The sequence below is a fragment of the Scyliorhinus canicula genome, chromosome 12 (genome assembly GCF_902713615.1).
Source record: "Scyliorhinus canicula chromosome 12, sScyCan1.1, whole genome shotgun sequence".
NCBI lineage: Eukaryota > Metazoa > Chordata > Chondrichthyes > Carcharhiniformes > Scyliorhinidae > Scyliorhinus > Scyliorhinus canicula.
Window position 1 is genome coordinate 40337317 of NC_052157.1, and position 14750 is coordinate 40352066.

Consider the following 14750-nt stretch of genomic DNA (forward strand, 5'->3'; position numbering starts at 1 on the left):
TTAGTCGATCAGGCTCTGATTTAGGGAATTCTCTCCCCAAACTTCTTTGTCTCTCTCCCATCTTTTACGACCCTTCATAAACCAAATCGCATTGGCCAAGTATTTGGTCACCTGTCCTTCATATTTACAGTGCAGGAGACCATTCGGCCCATTGATTCTGCACCGACTCTCTGAAAGAACACCTTACCTAGGCCCACCCCTTCACCCTATCCCCGTATCCCCACCTAACCTGCACATCTTTGGACACTAAGGAACAATTTTGTATTGACAATCCATCTAACCGGCACATCTTTGGACTGTGGGAGGAAACTGAATCACCCGGAGGAAAACCACGCAGACCACCAGGTGGTTTACCTCAGTCCGTTCCGTGATGACCAGTGAATGTATCCCGGCAACATGGAGAAGATTCAGGCTCCTCACCAGCTCAGGACCTCCAGCAATCTCAGTGCCAACTGGCGGATATTCAAGCAAAAGTTTCTGCTGTACATAGAGGCTTCAGACATCATGGGTGCGTCTGATGCAAGGAAGATCGCGCTTCTCTCAACAGCGGGTGATCAAGCCATTGAACTCTTCAACTCTTTTCACTTCACCGATGGCCAGGACAAGAAAAATTTCAGACCATCCTGTACAAGTTTGACAGTCACTGTGAAGTGGACACCAATGAAATCTTCGAGCACTACATATTCAAAAAGCGTCTACAAGGTAAAGATGAATCTTTCAACTCCTTCTTAACTAACCTCCGCCTGCTAGTGCTGTCTGGCAACTTTGGTGATATTGCTGACTCCATGATCAGAGACCAAATCATTTCTGTAGTTCACTCTGATCCTCTGAGAGAGCAGCTACTGAAAATCAAGCATATCACCCTGCCAGCTATGATTGAAACAAGCACAGTGCATGAGCACGCCAAAAATCGCTATGCCCAGTACAAATCGGCTGAAAATTAGAAACTTACATCCCACAAGGCAGAGAGTGTGCAGGCCATCTCCCGGATGCAGTGCCTCAGCATTGATGAAAGCGGCCATTTCACGCGCTTTTCCCGGGGCCCCACACATGCGCGATGTGAACAGGATAACAAAGCGGCCGACGCCCACACTGTACAGGCGCAGACGTCTGCCGACCGCACTGCGCATGTGCGACAATGCGCGGAGTGTCATGACGTGCTCGAACTGCGGCAACGCCCACTTGAAGAAATACTGCCCTGCAAGAGGCAGGCAATGTTTAAACTGCAGGAAGCCTGGACACCATGCAGCCTTGTGCAGGTCTGCACCACCAGTCAGAGGCCAGCACTCCCAATTCCAACGACGGTGCGTTCAGTGTGTGCAACAACAATTACAGGATTCTGATCCTGGCAGCACAACGGATCTAGAGGAAGAATGCCTGGAATCCGCCTACATTACCAAATGTGAATATGCCACATCCAACTCATCACAAACTCAATCCATCCTTGCTGTGGATTCTGCAGACGAATGGCATGCGGTGATGCAGGTCAACCACTGCTCCATCCAGTTTAAGCTGGACACAGGTGCTTCTGCCAACCTCCTCTCACAGGCAGATTTCAAATCTATCAAGAAGCCCCCCAAGGTCCTTCCAGCAGCCTGCAGGCTCCTGGACTACAACGGAAATGCCAATACGGCACTGGGGTCCTGCCATCTACTCGTCTCCAACCAGAGCACCCATGCACGGTTATGTTTTGAAATTGTCAAGCTAGACAGGGCATCTCTATTTGGCGAGCATGCCTGCAAGCAGCTGAACCTCATGCAGCGGGTTTACACAACGACATCCTCCAATGTGGATCTTCAGCCGGCATTCACGACATCCTTGCGGATGTATTCGACGGGATGGGCATGCTACCATATCGATACAAGATTCTGCTACGACCTGATGCCAAAGCAGTAGTCCACGCACCACGCTGGGTCTCGGCTCCACTGAGGGAGCGCCTGAAGGCACAGCTCAAGGATCTTCAGCAACAGGGCATCATTTCCAAGGTAACCAAACCGACTGACTGGGTCAGCTCGATGGTATGTGTTAAAAAGCCTTCGGGAGACCTGCGCATCTGCATTGATCCCAAGGATCTCAATAAGAATATAATGCATGAACACTACACCATCCCGAAGTGGGAGGAACTCACCAGTGAGATTGCACACGCATTATTTTTCACCAAGTTAGATGCACCGCATGGATTTTGGCAAATCCAGCTGGATGAGTCCAGCAGAAGGCTCTGTACCTTCAACACACCGTTTGGCAGATACTGCTATAATCGCATGCCATTTGGCATTGTCTCGGCATCGGAGATCTTCCATCGCATCATGGAGCAGATGATGGAGGCATTGAAGGAGTTCATGTGTACGTGGACGACATTATCATATGGTCCATGAGCCCTGAAGAGCATGTTTCCCGTCTCCAGCAGGTATTCCGCCGTGTCCATGCCAATGGCCTGAAGCTGAACAGGTCCAAATGTTGCTTTGACATGTCGACAATCAAGTTCCTAGGAGACCAGATCTCTCAGCAGGGCGTGCACCCGGACACCGACAAGGTCAAGGCCATCGAAGCCATGAAGGTCCCTGAAGACAAGAAGGTGGTATTGCGCTTCCTGGGCATGGTCAATTTTCTGGGCAAGTTCATCCCAAACATGGCCTCACACACCACGGCCCTACGAAACCTAGTGAAAAAGTCCACTGCCTTTGAGTGGAAGGCAGCACATCAGGCAGAGTGGTTGGAGCTGAAAGCCAAGCTCACCACTGCACCTTTCTTGGCATTTTTCGACCCAGACAGGGAGACAAAGATCTCAACAGATGTGAGCCAGGATGGCTTCAGTGCGGTGCTGCTTCAACGCGATGGCACTTTATCCTGGGCACCGGTAGCCTACGCATCGAGGGCCATGACACCCACCGAAACAAGGTATGCGCAAATAGAGAAAGAATGCCTGGTTTTCTCACTGGCATTCTCAAGTTTCACGACTATGTCTACGGCCTGCCGACATTCACTGTCCAGACGGATCATAGGCTTCTGGTCCACATTATCCACAAGGACCTGAACGACATGACGCCTCGTTTGGTACGACTTTGACTTAGTGTACACGCTTGGCAAAGAGCTCATCATTGCTGATGCATTGTCCCACTCCATCACCTTGCCTAGTGAACCGCTGGAAACCATCCGGCAGATTGAATCACAGGTGCAGCTATGTGCTAGCACACTCCCGGCGTCTGATGAGAAGGTGGTTCGTATCCATGAGGAGATAGCCAAAGACCCCCTCTTGCAGCGTGTCATGCACCACCTCGCCAATGGCTGGCAGAAAGGGCAGTGCCCTCAATTTTACAATGTAAAGGACGACCTGACTGTGATTGATGGTATCCTCCTCAAGCTGGACCGGATTGTCATTCCACTCAGTCTCCAGAGCTTTGTGCTCCCCCAAATCCATGAGGGACACCTGGGCATCGAGACGTGCAGACGCAGAGCCAGGCAGGCTGTCTACTGGCCCAGTGTTAGCCAGGACATCGCGAACATGGTCCTCAACTGTGTGTCCTGTCAACGCTTCCAGCCACGCTGAGCAAGGAGACGCTCCAGCAGCATGAAATCAAGACTTCCTCGTGGGCCAAGGTTGGTATCGACCTCTTTCGTGCGAATGGTCATGACTACCTGTTGATTATTAACTATTTCTTCAACTACCCTGAAATCGTGAAGCTCTCAGACCTCACATCTCAGACCGTCATCAAGGCCTGTAAGGAGACGTTCTCCAGGCATGGTATCCGACTCATTGTCATGACTGACAATGGCCCGTGCTTCAACAGCCAAGAGTGGTCTATGTTTGCCAAGTCATACCATTTCAAACATGTCACTTCCAGCCCACACTAACCGCAGTCCAATGGGAAAGTTGAAAAAGGGGTGCACATTGTGAAACAGCTTATCTGCAAGGCCATGGATTCTGCTTCTGACATCGACCTTGCGTTGCTTGCATACAGGGCGACCCCACTGTCCACTGGCATGTCGCCGGCACAACTCCTGATGAACAGGGACCTGCGGACGACACTCCCAGCCATACGCTTGGCCAACTTGGATCACCTCCCGGTGCTGCAGAAGGTGCAGCAGCTCCGAAACCAGCAAAAGCAGGGCTATGATGCTCATGCCACCGATTTACCTGTGTTATCCCCGGCAGACACTGTCAGGATCAAGATACCGGATGGTGGCTGGTCTGCTCCAGCTGTCGTTGTTCGATAGGCTGCGCCCCGCTCATATGTTGTACGTATGGCTGATGGTTCTGTTATGCGACGAAACAGACGGGCACTGCGCAAAGGTGCTTGCCGCAAACGCTTTCTTCTCCGTTTTCGTCCATTGTTTTGCCACCTCCTGATACCTCGAACTACGAGGCCACCAGTCAGGCTTCAATCTCGCCCATCAAGGGGCCGTCGTCTCCACCACCACCTCTCCGGCAGTCGACAGGAATCAGACGCAAGCCCCAGAGACTGGACTTATTAACATTTGTTTTGTTTGCTATGTTCTGTTTTCTCACATTAGACAACTGTCTTCACATGTAAATACATTCACATATGCCACCGCTTGTAAATATGTTAATATATGCCACCACATGTAAGTACATTCCCATATGTCAACAAAACATTAAAAAAAAGGAGATGTCATGATATGTAGACATGCAGATAATGATATACAGACAGGCACAGACAGGTAGCTAATGAACACAGAGAACAGGACATGACCAATGAGCAGGCAGGACACTCAGGTGTGGTATCTCACTACAAAAGGCACAAGGCACTCACACTCCGCCTCTTTCCACTGATAAACATCTACAGAGTGTGTCAGGGTGTATTTACAATGTCTCACCTCCAGCACGTGGCTAAGAGCTAGTCGGGTTCAGTCAGACAGAGTAACCACACTTAGGTTAGCAGAGAGTCGAACTCATAGAGAACTGTGCTAACTGTGCTACTGGTTCAATAAATCAGATTGAACTAACCTCAAGGTCTGGAGTATCTTTTGGTTAAAGCTGCATCCAGTTTCAGCCTGTGTTATCCCAGAGTACATAACACAACACAACCATTGTCTGGTAATGCAACTGCAAAATGCTTTGAGACAGTTAACCACTTTGAAGCTACGACACGCATGCATGTTGTTGTTGTCCTCAAAGTTCAATCAACATGTAGCAATTTTCTCTGCCTTTTCAAATATTTTACAGATTCCTTTTATAATCTTTCATGCAAAATTCAGTTGCTATATTTCCTGTATCCTGTGCCAGCACATGAGGTAGAAAAGATCCAATAATAAAACTGAAACATACATGTGGTAGAAATTGATGTGATTCTCAGCCATTTTCTCGGGTGTGAAATGGGGGCAACAATGTTCAATTTTCTGGGGGGGTGTCCAGTGCCAATCTGCCCGTCTTCTGGCCTCTGCTAAATCGATTGGCCCATTTTGGGTCATTGCAGGTATTGTGATGTATGTGCAGCTTTAAGTGGGGCGTATCTTAAACAGCTGAGCTTCACAATCCACCACAAGCTAGAATGTGACGTACAATCCCATGAACATGTATACAGAATAGAGCAGCAGTCAAACAGGTCAGACATGTTTACACATCCCTGTACCAAGTCTTATCTTCAAATAAAGAAGCCACACTATTGTTCTGCCAATCATTGTCATATAATTGGTATGTTTACAATTAACAGAAGAATGGCACAGCAAAAGGCTACCAAATACAGGCGTTTAGGTCCAATTGCAAACAGCGGAGAGGGACCGAATGCCTGTTTAAGGACATCTCTGAGAAGTTGGTTTCCGAGCCTCAGACCCGGGGCTTGTTCCGCTCAGAATCCTCCGACGGTTTGCTACACCCATCTGTGGCACTGTGATATCACAAAAGGTTTTACTGAGACACAAGGGCACATTTCAGGCTGGTCGCTAGCCCCCCAGTTGGAAAGCAGGAGATGGGCACGCCGCTGAATATGAGCTCGAAACCGCACCATATCCTAATACTAAAACATTCATTCCTGAGACTCTGTCGAACGTACAGCTAGCATTGTTAATGGAGCAGGTAACAAGCTCACAGATGACAGGTTTCTGTAGTAAGAATGGCTGGGAACCATTGCCTGGTTTCAGAGCATCAGCAGAACTAGGGTTCTGTAGCAAACTGGGAAATAGCAGAAAAACATCTATCTCTTTGAGTCTCTCTTTTTATATTTTTTTGCAATTATTTGTAGCTGAGGTTGTTCTTTTAAAATCAAAGGAATCATGGGAGTGCTCGATAATTAATTGGTTTTGACTGACACTCTGCAGGATTTTGTCGATTTAATCTACAGAGATTATCTCCGCAGACTTCCTACTGGCATTGTTTGCAGCATTTGTAACATCACTTTGGCCTGTATTTGCTTTGCTGTAGAAATGCTGGACTGTCTGTTGAACTAGTTAGCTGAAGTCTATAGTGCCTCACATTGTACAGCGTTAGTTCATAAACAGTAAACTAATGGATTGACAGCCCCTGAGAGATTCTTCAGGTTAGCAAATATCTTCCAAAAACTCGACAAACCAGGAACTGTGTCTGAAAACTAAGGAGGGCCCGGCTCATCGTACCAAAATGTCTTTGCATTGTGCGCATCCATCAGCCCGTCCAGATGGTGAGGCCTTAGCAGAAGTGGAAGAGGATAAAAAGCAGTCGGTTAATTGGGCAGATATCGAAGAGGCTGAGTGCGATACACAACCCAAGACCTGTCCAGCTGGCGAGGCCGTGGTTGCTAAAATGGACAAGCAGCATCCAGTGCATGGTGCAAAAACGGTCGAAGGGGCAGAAAGTGTTGACGAGGCAGCTTTCGAAACCATTAACAACCCCATAAAGGGATCTGCCGGTCCTGAGGAGGCAGAACAAACAAACCAGGGCAAAGTTGCCAGCCACAGTAAAGCTGTGAGATTCCAGCTGCCTCCAATAAGGGCTTCCGATCATGATGATTTGCAGGCTCCATTTTTCGAGATCGATGGCCTTGGGGAATGTTGCGTCAGCACCTTTATGAATACTTGTCACTCGGAGAGTTGGATTGGCATCACAGGCAAGTGCTGGCCCTTTGACTTGTTGGGTAGTTCAGCTTTGATCGAGAATTGGGCAGCATGGTGGCGCAGTGGATTAGCCCTGCTGCCTCACGGCGCCGAGCTCCCAGGTTCGATCCCGGCTCTGGGCCACTGCCCGTGTGGAGATTGCACATTCTCCCTGTGTTTGTGTGGGTTTCGCCCCCACAACCCAAAGATGTGAGGGTAGGTGAATTGGCCATGCTAAATTGCCCCTTAATTGGAAAAATTAATTGGAAGAATTGGGTGCTCTAAATTTATATTTAAAAACTTTGATCTAGAATTCAAAATAGTCATTATTTTAGCAATAATCTGCACATATATATAAAGGCATCCAGGTCCATAAGCATAAAACAAATTATTCAGTTATTCTAATTGCTAAGAGAAAGGAGAACTCACGTAGAGCACTAAAGTCTAAACAAGTATGGTAAAACCAAAATGATTAAAGATTTGTTATCTCACCTCCAGATTAAAAACTGTTTTTAAAGATTTAAGCCCCTTGCCTTACAAAAGATTATTTCTGGATCAAAGGACTAATTTATTAACAAAACATTGACATTTTCAATAAAATTTCTTTCTCTGGAAATTATTTAAAGAGCTATTGGTCAGTATGTGTAACATTGCATTCCAAACAATTCTGCTAATAAAAATACTGTAAATTATTTTAATGGAAGCTCTCTGAGCTACAGTGATCATCGTGTCTAATGCGATATTAACTGATTGTAACAGATACAGGTTAAGCTGTACCCTGCACCTGGAGAGACAGTGCAATTAGCACCTGCCAGCAACATTAAAACAGACACTCTGCCAGATTTTTCTCACTTCCACTGATTGCCGGTAACAAAGAGCTGCAACACAGTGCCTAGAAAGGAACAGGTTAATCGACAGATCTGTCCCTCGAGTTTCAGTTTGTTTATCTTGCCACCTGGTGATTAAGCCAGTCGAGGCTATATGTTCGCTGCCGTCTATTCCCTCTGTCATCAGTGGAGCAGACATTAGTTTGCGTTCAGTGTGGTGTTTTTGTTTAATTATTTCATCAACTTGTCTCCAGAATGCAGTGTTATCTTATTTTTGAGGCTATCAAATCCTTTAATCTTCTTCCTCAGACACAATGAAGCAAAGGTTGGCAGTATGGTTCCCAGGCCTCCGTTAATGTCCCTCCCAACAACCAAACACTTTCTCGGTGAGGGGGAAAATGGAACTCAAGGGGGGACAATTTAACTTACGCCACCAGAATGACAAATTCGAGGCTTCAGGTGGAAAGTTAATTTTCATTGACTCAAATGAAAAGTAAAATTGTTCAGGATGTACAATTAGTATTGCATGTAATCCGTTCACTTTCTAATAGGCAGGTTAAGTTAAAATTGCCCCCTCCACTCCTACGGTGAGCGGTTTGCAGCACAACTCTGAGTGGGTACAGGACTCGCACTCTGACATGCTCAGTAGGAGTGTGATTCTCCTCCATGTGGAATGCTCAGTTGATCACTGGTGGCACAGTCAGCTGCACGCCAGCAAGTGGCCTTGTCCAACAATTAACGTCACTGTGGAATGGCTGAGGCAGCCGAAAAGGCAGATGAAGGTTTTGTCCCTCTGGGGGCACTGGCATCGTCCCTCACTTCCTCGGACTCAGGAACAGCCCTAGTTGCAATGATGCAGGCGCAGTACCCAGCGAAGGAGCCTGAAAGGATCCCCATGATGACGATAGAAGCCACACGGACAACACTGCCGGCTGCAGGTACATGGAGCAGGTTGCCTCCATCTTATCCTCAGCCACTGTGTAAGAGTGGGAGATGAGCGCAAGGCACTACACCATCAGTTGCACTTGATGGGTCATCTGGGTGATGTTTGCTCTGTTTTATTTTATTGATTTACATTGTTATCCAAATATTGTTTGATGGGATCGCTCATGCTTCTGTATTTTCATGGTTTGTGGTGGAGACTGAGGGGAAGGATGAGAGGGGCAAAGGGTTGAGCAGGGGACAAGGTCATGGACTTGTTGTGGGTGCTGATTCTATGAGAGGGGGTAATTGTTACAAAGCACACTGATGTTATCTATGAGGGTATTCCAACCTGGAACACTGGTTCGTAGGGTTGTATAGTTTTGTTTTTGTAATGGTGTGAGGAGTCAAGTGAAACCACAGTGAGCATAACAATTATTAAAGATTATTTATTAAAATAAAGAAAAGACACATATGCACAAACAAGACTATACTACTCTCAGACAATTACGGCATTTGAATTATTTCACACACCAGGTTATAGATACCACACAATAGAGGTTGGTTTAGCTCACTCAGCTAAATCGCTGGCTTTTAAAGCAGACCAAGCAGGGCAGCAGCACGGTTCGATTCCCGTACCAGCCTCCCCGGACAGGCGCCGGAATGTGGCGACTAGGGGCTTTTCACAGTAACTTCATTGAAGCCTACTCGTGACAATAAGCAATTTTCATTAGAGGGCTGATAATTAAGTCTGAGAAACATCTTTACTTGGTCCAGTGAAGATATTTAAACTGCCTTTACGAAGGTTTTCTGCACTGCCTTGGCACTAAGGCTTAGAGGCTGTTAGATGTAAAACTTGGCCTTCAGGCTTCGTGGCTAGAAACTGGCTTCTCTGCCTCTGAGCATGCATTTGCAAAAGGATACCCCAGAAAACTGTTAGATGTAAAACTTGGCCTTCATGCTTCGTGGCTGGAAACTGGCTTCTCTGCCTCTGGGCATGCATTTGCAAAAAAGATACCCCAGATACCACTGTTTCCCAAAGTCTCTTTTATACTCGGGATAAAGCGCTCGCAATGACGACCACATGAAAGATTTTGTTTATGTTACACGGTTGCAATTCAAAACTCCTTTGGAATAGTTGGGTGTTCCGATCTTGAAACCTCTCCTGAAATGTTCAAAGGGTTATGGTCCATGTATATTAAGGTCTCTGCCAGGTTGCTGGCAACATAAATCTTGAAATATTGTAGCACCAGTACCAGGCTTAAAGTCTCTATACTGGTGGTGGGTTTCGGGAAGTCCTAAATGAACTATATTTTTCCATCTCAGGGTGTCATTTGACCATGTCCCACTATGTGTCCCAGATATGAAATTGTGGGCCTTAGGAAATTAGTTTTTGCCAGGGTCACCACAAGATTGTGGTTCAACACTTTCTTTCGGTGAAGTGGATTCTTTCCCCAACTCTGACTGAACAACACTAAATCATTAATGTATATGGCACAGTGACTCAGTCCCCTCAATTACTCTGTTCGTGAGCTTTGGAAAAGTTGCGGCGGTGTTCTTCATCCCGAACGCCTTAACTTTGAATTGATATAATCCCTGGGGCCTCATACAAATGGAGATCACCTTTGCCCTCTCAAACAAAGGTCCTTGCCAAAAGCCCGTTCCAAGTCTATGTTGGTGATGAATTGCGGCCATCCAGCGCAATGTGCAGTCGGCAATATAATTTGGGGTCAATCAGCAGAGCATTGCTCTCAACAATGTCTTTAGTACAGTTGCATCTTTCTTGAGCATGGCCATATTTTAACCTCATTACAGTAACTTTGAAAATACTCTCAATTTACAGATGATTGGCTACTTCAGAAACAAATACTGAAAGAAGGACAAGGACAAGCTACCAGGCCCGATGTAGGTCAAGAAGTCACAATAAAGCTCCTTGGAGTGCTGGAAGATGGGACGATTATAGACAGGGACCCAAAGCTTACTTTTGTCATTGGTGATGGTGACGTCATTCAGGTTGGCCCCATTTTTGATCATTTATATCTTTACAATTTTACTGTTGTGATGTCTGGCCGATAGGGTCACATGACCCGGAAAATCCAATCAGAGGACCAGGGTGGCGCAAACGCGGTCTTTTGCCTCAGATCGATTCTGGACACTGACTGACAGCCACAAAGCTGAAAGACTCTATAATATATTATGTTGTAAATAAACATTAGTTATTTCCCACCTAGCTGGTGAGCCAAAATTATTACAACTGTCTTTATCGGTCACTTGTTGCATAACCGTACACCTGTTACAGTGTCCCCATACATAAAACGGCCGATTAAAGATATGGAAGCAAAGATGGCAAATGAGGGACATTCTGAAATACAAGCAGGCAATGGTATAAGTATGAAGGGAATAAATTTGATTCTGAACGAGAATGAGTTTAACCTTTCTGGTGGGGGTCCTGCAGGATGGTGTCGGGCTAACCCTCCGTGCATTTCCAGCACATTCTCAGTATTTAAGGATCAATTCCAATAGATATCCGTTCATAAAATTCATGTTGCCTTCATAGAAGTGGAAATTAATTTAAAGAATTCTATTAATAGAATCTGTGGCACATGTTCCTCATGCTGTCAGCTGTCCTCGTCCATTCTTTGACCATCATTTGGAATTTCCCAACAAGCAGCATCTGAAAATAACAGTTCCCTTAAGGGAGATTTCTATTGTTGAAAAAAAGGTCACTTTGTGGAATTAGTTGATAAGGGTTTTTATCTTTAACTGCAACTAATTCAAATCTAAAGAAAGAACTAATATTGATGTTACACCATTTATATCCTCAGACACTTTACAGCCAATAAGTTATTGTGGAATTAAATATGAAGATGCAAATATGAGAATAAAATGGCAGCCAGCATGTAATGGCATGGTGGCGCAGTGGTCAGAATTGCTGCCTCCCCCTGTCTGCGTGTGTTTCCTCCGGGTGCCCTAGTTTCCTCCCACAGTCCAAAGATGTGCAGGTTAGGTGGATTGGTCATGGTTAATTCGTGCAGTCATGGGAATAGGTCAGGGGGGTGGGCCTAGCTGGAGTAGGGACTTTGGGGCAGCAGGGTAGCATGGTGGTTAGCATACATGCTTCACAGCTCCAGGGTCCCAGGTTCGATTCCCGGCTGGGTCACTGTCTGTGTGGAGTCTGCACGTCCTCCCCCTGTGTGCGTGGGTTTCCTCCGGGTGCTCCGGTTTCCTCCCACAGTCCAAAGATGTGCGGGTTAGGTGGATTGGCCATGCTAAATTGCCCGTAGTGTCCTAAAAAAAGTAAGGTTAAGGGGGGGGGGTTGTTGGGTTACGGGTATAGGGTGGATGCGTGGGTTTGAGTAGGGTGATCATGGCTCGGCACAACATTGAGGGCCGAAGGGCCTGTTCTGTGCTGTACTGTTCTATGGTTCTATGGTTCTAAAGAGGGCTGTTACAGACCCGAGGGGCCGAATGACCTCCTTCTGCACTGTAGGGATTCTAAAAGGTAACATATTAATATTCGTTGGCGTCTAAACGGTAATGAGTTCTAACAGACAGGGTAGAGCCTAGTAGGAAGTGTAGTATATGCTTAGAAGTACAGAGGAAGGCAAGAATGCTTATTTAGCACTTTGTATCTGTGATTACGAAGGAAGAGGCTGCCTACAAAATATCCACAGAAGTGGAGATAGTAAACGTAATGGATGGGATGAAAATTGACAGCCAGGATGTTGCGGAAAGGCTGGCTATACTTAGAGTGAACACGTCACCTTTTTCATATGGCCTGCGGGATGCTGAGGAAAGTGTAGATGGGGGAAAACAAATGGGCTTTCTATAATCTTCCCATTTTCGTTAAACACCGGGGAGTTGCTAGAGGCAAGAGTGAAACCCTTATTCAAACAATAAGGGTGATGCAATTGACAACAACCGGACATAGATAGGGTCATAAAATGTTTGGCATGTTTGGAGAGGTATGAGGCATAAGAGACAGGGGTAGGCAATATTGACTTAATGAGCGTGCAGGGACAGACGTGGCAATTCATGTGCATTGACCTTTGAAGGCAGTAGGGCAGATTGAGAGAACAAAATTAGCAAAGCAAATGGAATTTTGGGCTTTCTATAAAGAGGTATTGAGCACAAAATGAGGGTAGTTATGCTGAGCCTTTACCTGGTGAGGTCACTATTAGAATATAATAATAATAATAATCGTTATTGTCACAAGTTGGCTTACATTAACACTGCCATGAAGTTACTGTGAAAATCCCCGAGTCGCCACATTCAGCGCCCATTCGGGTACATGGAGGGAGAATTCAGAATGTCCAAATTACCTAACAGCACGTCTTTCGGAACTTGTGGGAGGAAACCGGAGCACCCGGAGGAAATCCACGCAGACACGGGGAGACTGTGCAGACTCCGCACAGACAGTGACCCAAGCCGGAAATCGAACCTGGGACCCTGCTGCTGTGAAGCAACAGTGCTAACCACTGTGCTGTTGTGCAGCCCATCCAGTCTGATCGCCGCCCTTTAGCAAGGATGGGAAGGTCCTTTCGAGGATGCAGTGGAGATTAGGCAAAGTGGTTGTAGGATGAGGAGATGTAGTTACAAGGTTAGGTTGGAGAAGCTGGGGTTCCTCTCCTTGGAGCAAAGGAGGTCGTGTGGAGATCTGATCGAGGTACACATAGTTTAGGTTTAAATAACAAAGAGAAAAAAGGCTTGTTCCAATTCACTCATGACATAATGTGAGGAAGTAAGGAGTAATGGCATGGCAATTGTTGCCCAGGAGGGTGGTGGAGGCAGAGATGATCAATGATTTGAAAAGAATGGGAACTTGAGAAAAATAAACTGAAAGGGATAGAACAGGGGAATGGGACTAATTTCTAGAACCATTGTATTATGCTATTTCAAACCTGGTGCCTCTTTATTATATATTGTACCCCAAATCGTGTTTATCTACTGTTCCAAGGATCCTGGATGAGTCCCCAAACTATGTCACCACACCCTCATGAACAAGGTGACTTGTCCACTCTCAGCACAGCCAGCCTTTCCCGAACATCCTGGCTATCAATTTTCATCCTATCCATTACGTCTACCATCTCTACTTCTGTGGATATTTTGTAGGCATCCTCTTATTTCATAATCACAGGTACAAAATACACGCTAGTGCGTCATCAAACTCAGCCCCACTTGACCAGGAGTTGCAACACAGGTGAAACTAGATTTTATTTAAAATACCTGACGTCCTTGGTTGAACCCAATAAACTACAGTCTCCTGGTTTATAACTTTAAAACACGAGTAATCTTTCATTACGTATAATATTATAATTAAATGGACAGAAAATGTAACTGACTATCTACCAATCCTTTCCTAAACCCCCCTTCCTAACTCGCCCCATTCTCTCTACACACACACACACACACAGTCAAACAACACAGAGGGAAAGGATTGTGGATCAGGAAATAAAATATTAATAAAAATAAAAGAATAAGGATCTATGATACACTGGGATGACTTCAGTCAATGCCCTTCTGAAGTTCAGGACCAAAATAATAAAAATAAAATAAATAGGAACAAATGGGCAGCACGGTAGCACAGTGGTTAGCACTGTTGCTTCCACGCTCCAGTGTCCCAGGTTCGATTCCCGGCTTGGGCCACTGTTTGAGCGGAGTCTGCACGTTCTCCTCGTGTCTGCATGGGTTTTCCTCCGGGTGCTCCAGTTTACTCCCACAGTCAAAGATGTGCAGGTTAGGTGGATTGGCCATGCTAAAATTGCCCTTAGAGTCCAAAAAGGTTAGTTGCGGTTACTGGGTTGGAAGTGTGGTCTTAAATGTGGTGCTCTTTCCAAGAGCCAGTGGAGACTCGATGGGCGGAATGGCATCCTTCTTCACTTTAAATTCTATGAAAAAAGGAAATAAACAGGATGGACTCTTACACTCTATTGAGATCCATAATAGACTCCATAGGCTGAATGGCCTCTTTCAATA

The 14750-nt window shown here is 46.0% G+C and overlaps 1 protein-coding gene across 2 annotated transcripts in view; it reads left to right on the plus strand.

Moving 5' to 3' along the window:
* Window positions 1-6296: 6296 nt before the first annotated feature.
* Window positions 6297-14750, plus strand: part of fkbp16 (FKBP prolyl isomerase 16) — a 229748-nt gene continuing 221294 nt past the window's right edge. Inside the window, exons 1-2 of one of the 2 annotated variants that reach the window (XM_038813174.1) lie at window positions 6297-7040; window positions 10618-10787. In XM_038813174.1, coding sequence (XP_038669102.1) covers window positions 6575-7040; window positions 10618-10787 — 636 coding nt within the window. In that variant the 5' untranslated portion in view covers window positions 6297-6574. The remainder of the gene's footprint in view (window positions 7041-10617; window positions 10788-14750) is intronic. The other variant, XM_038813173.1, reaches the window with a different exon arrangement.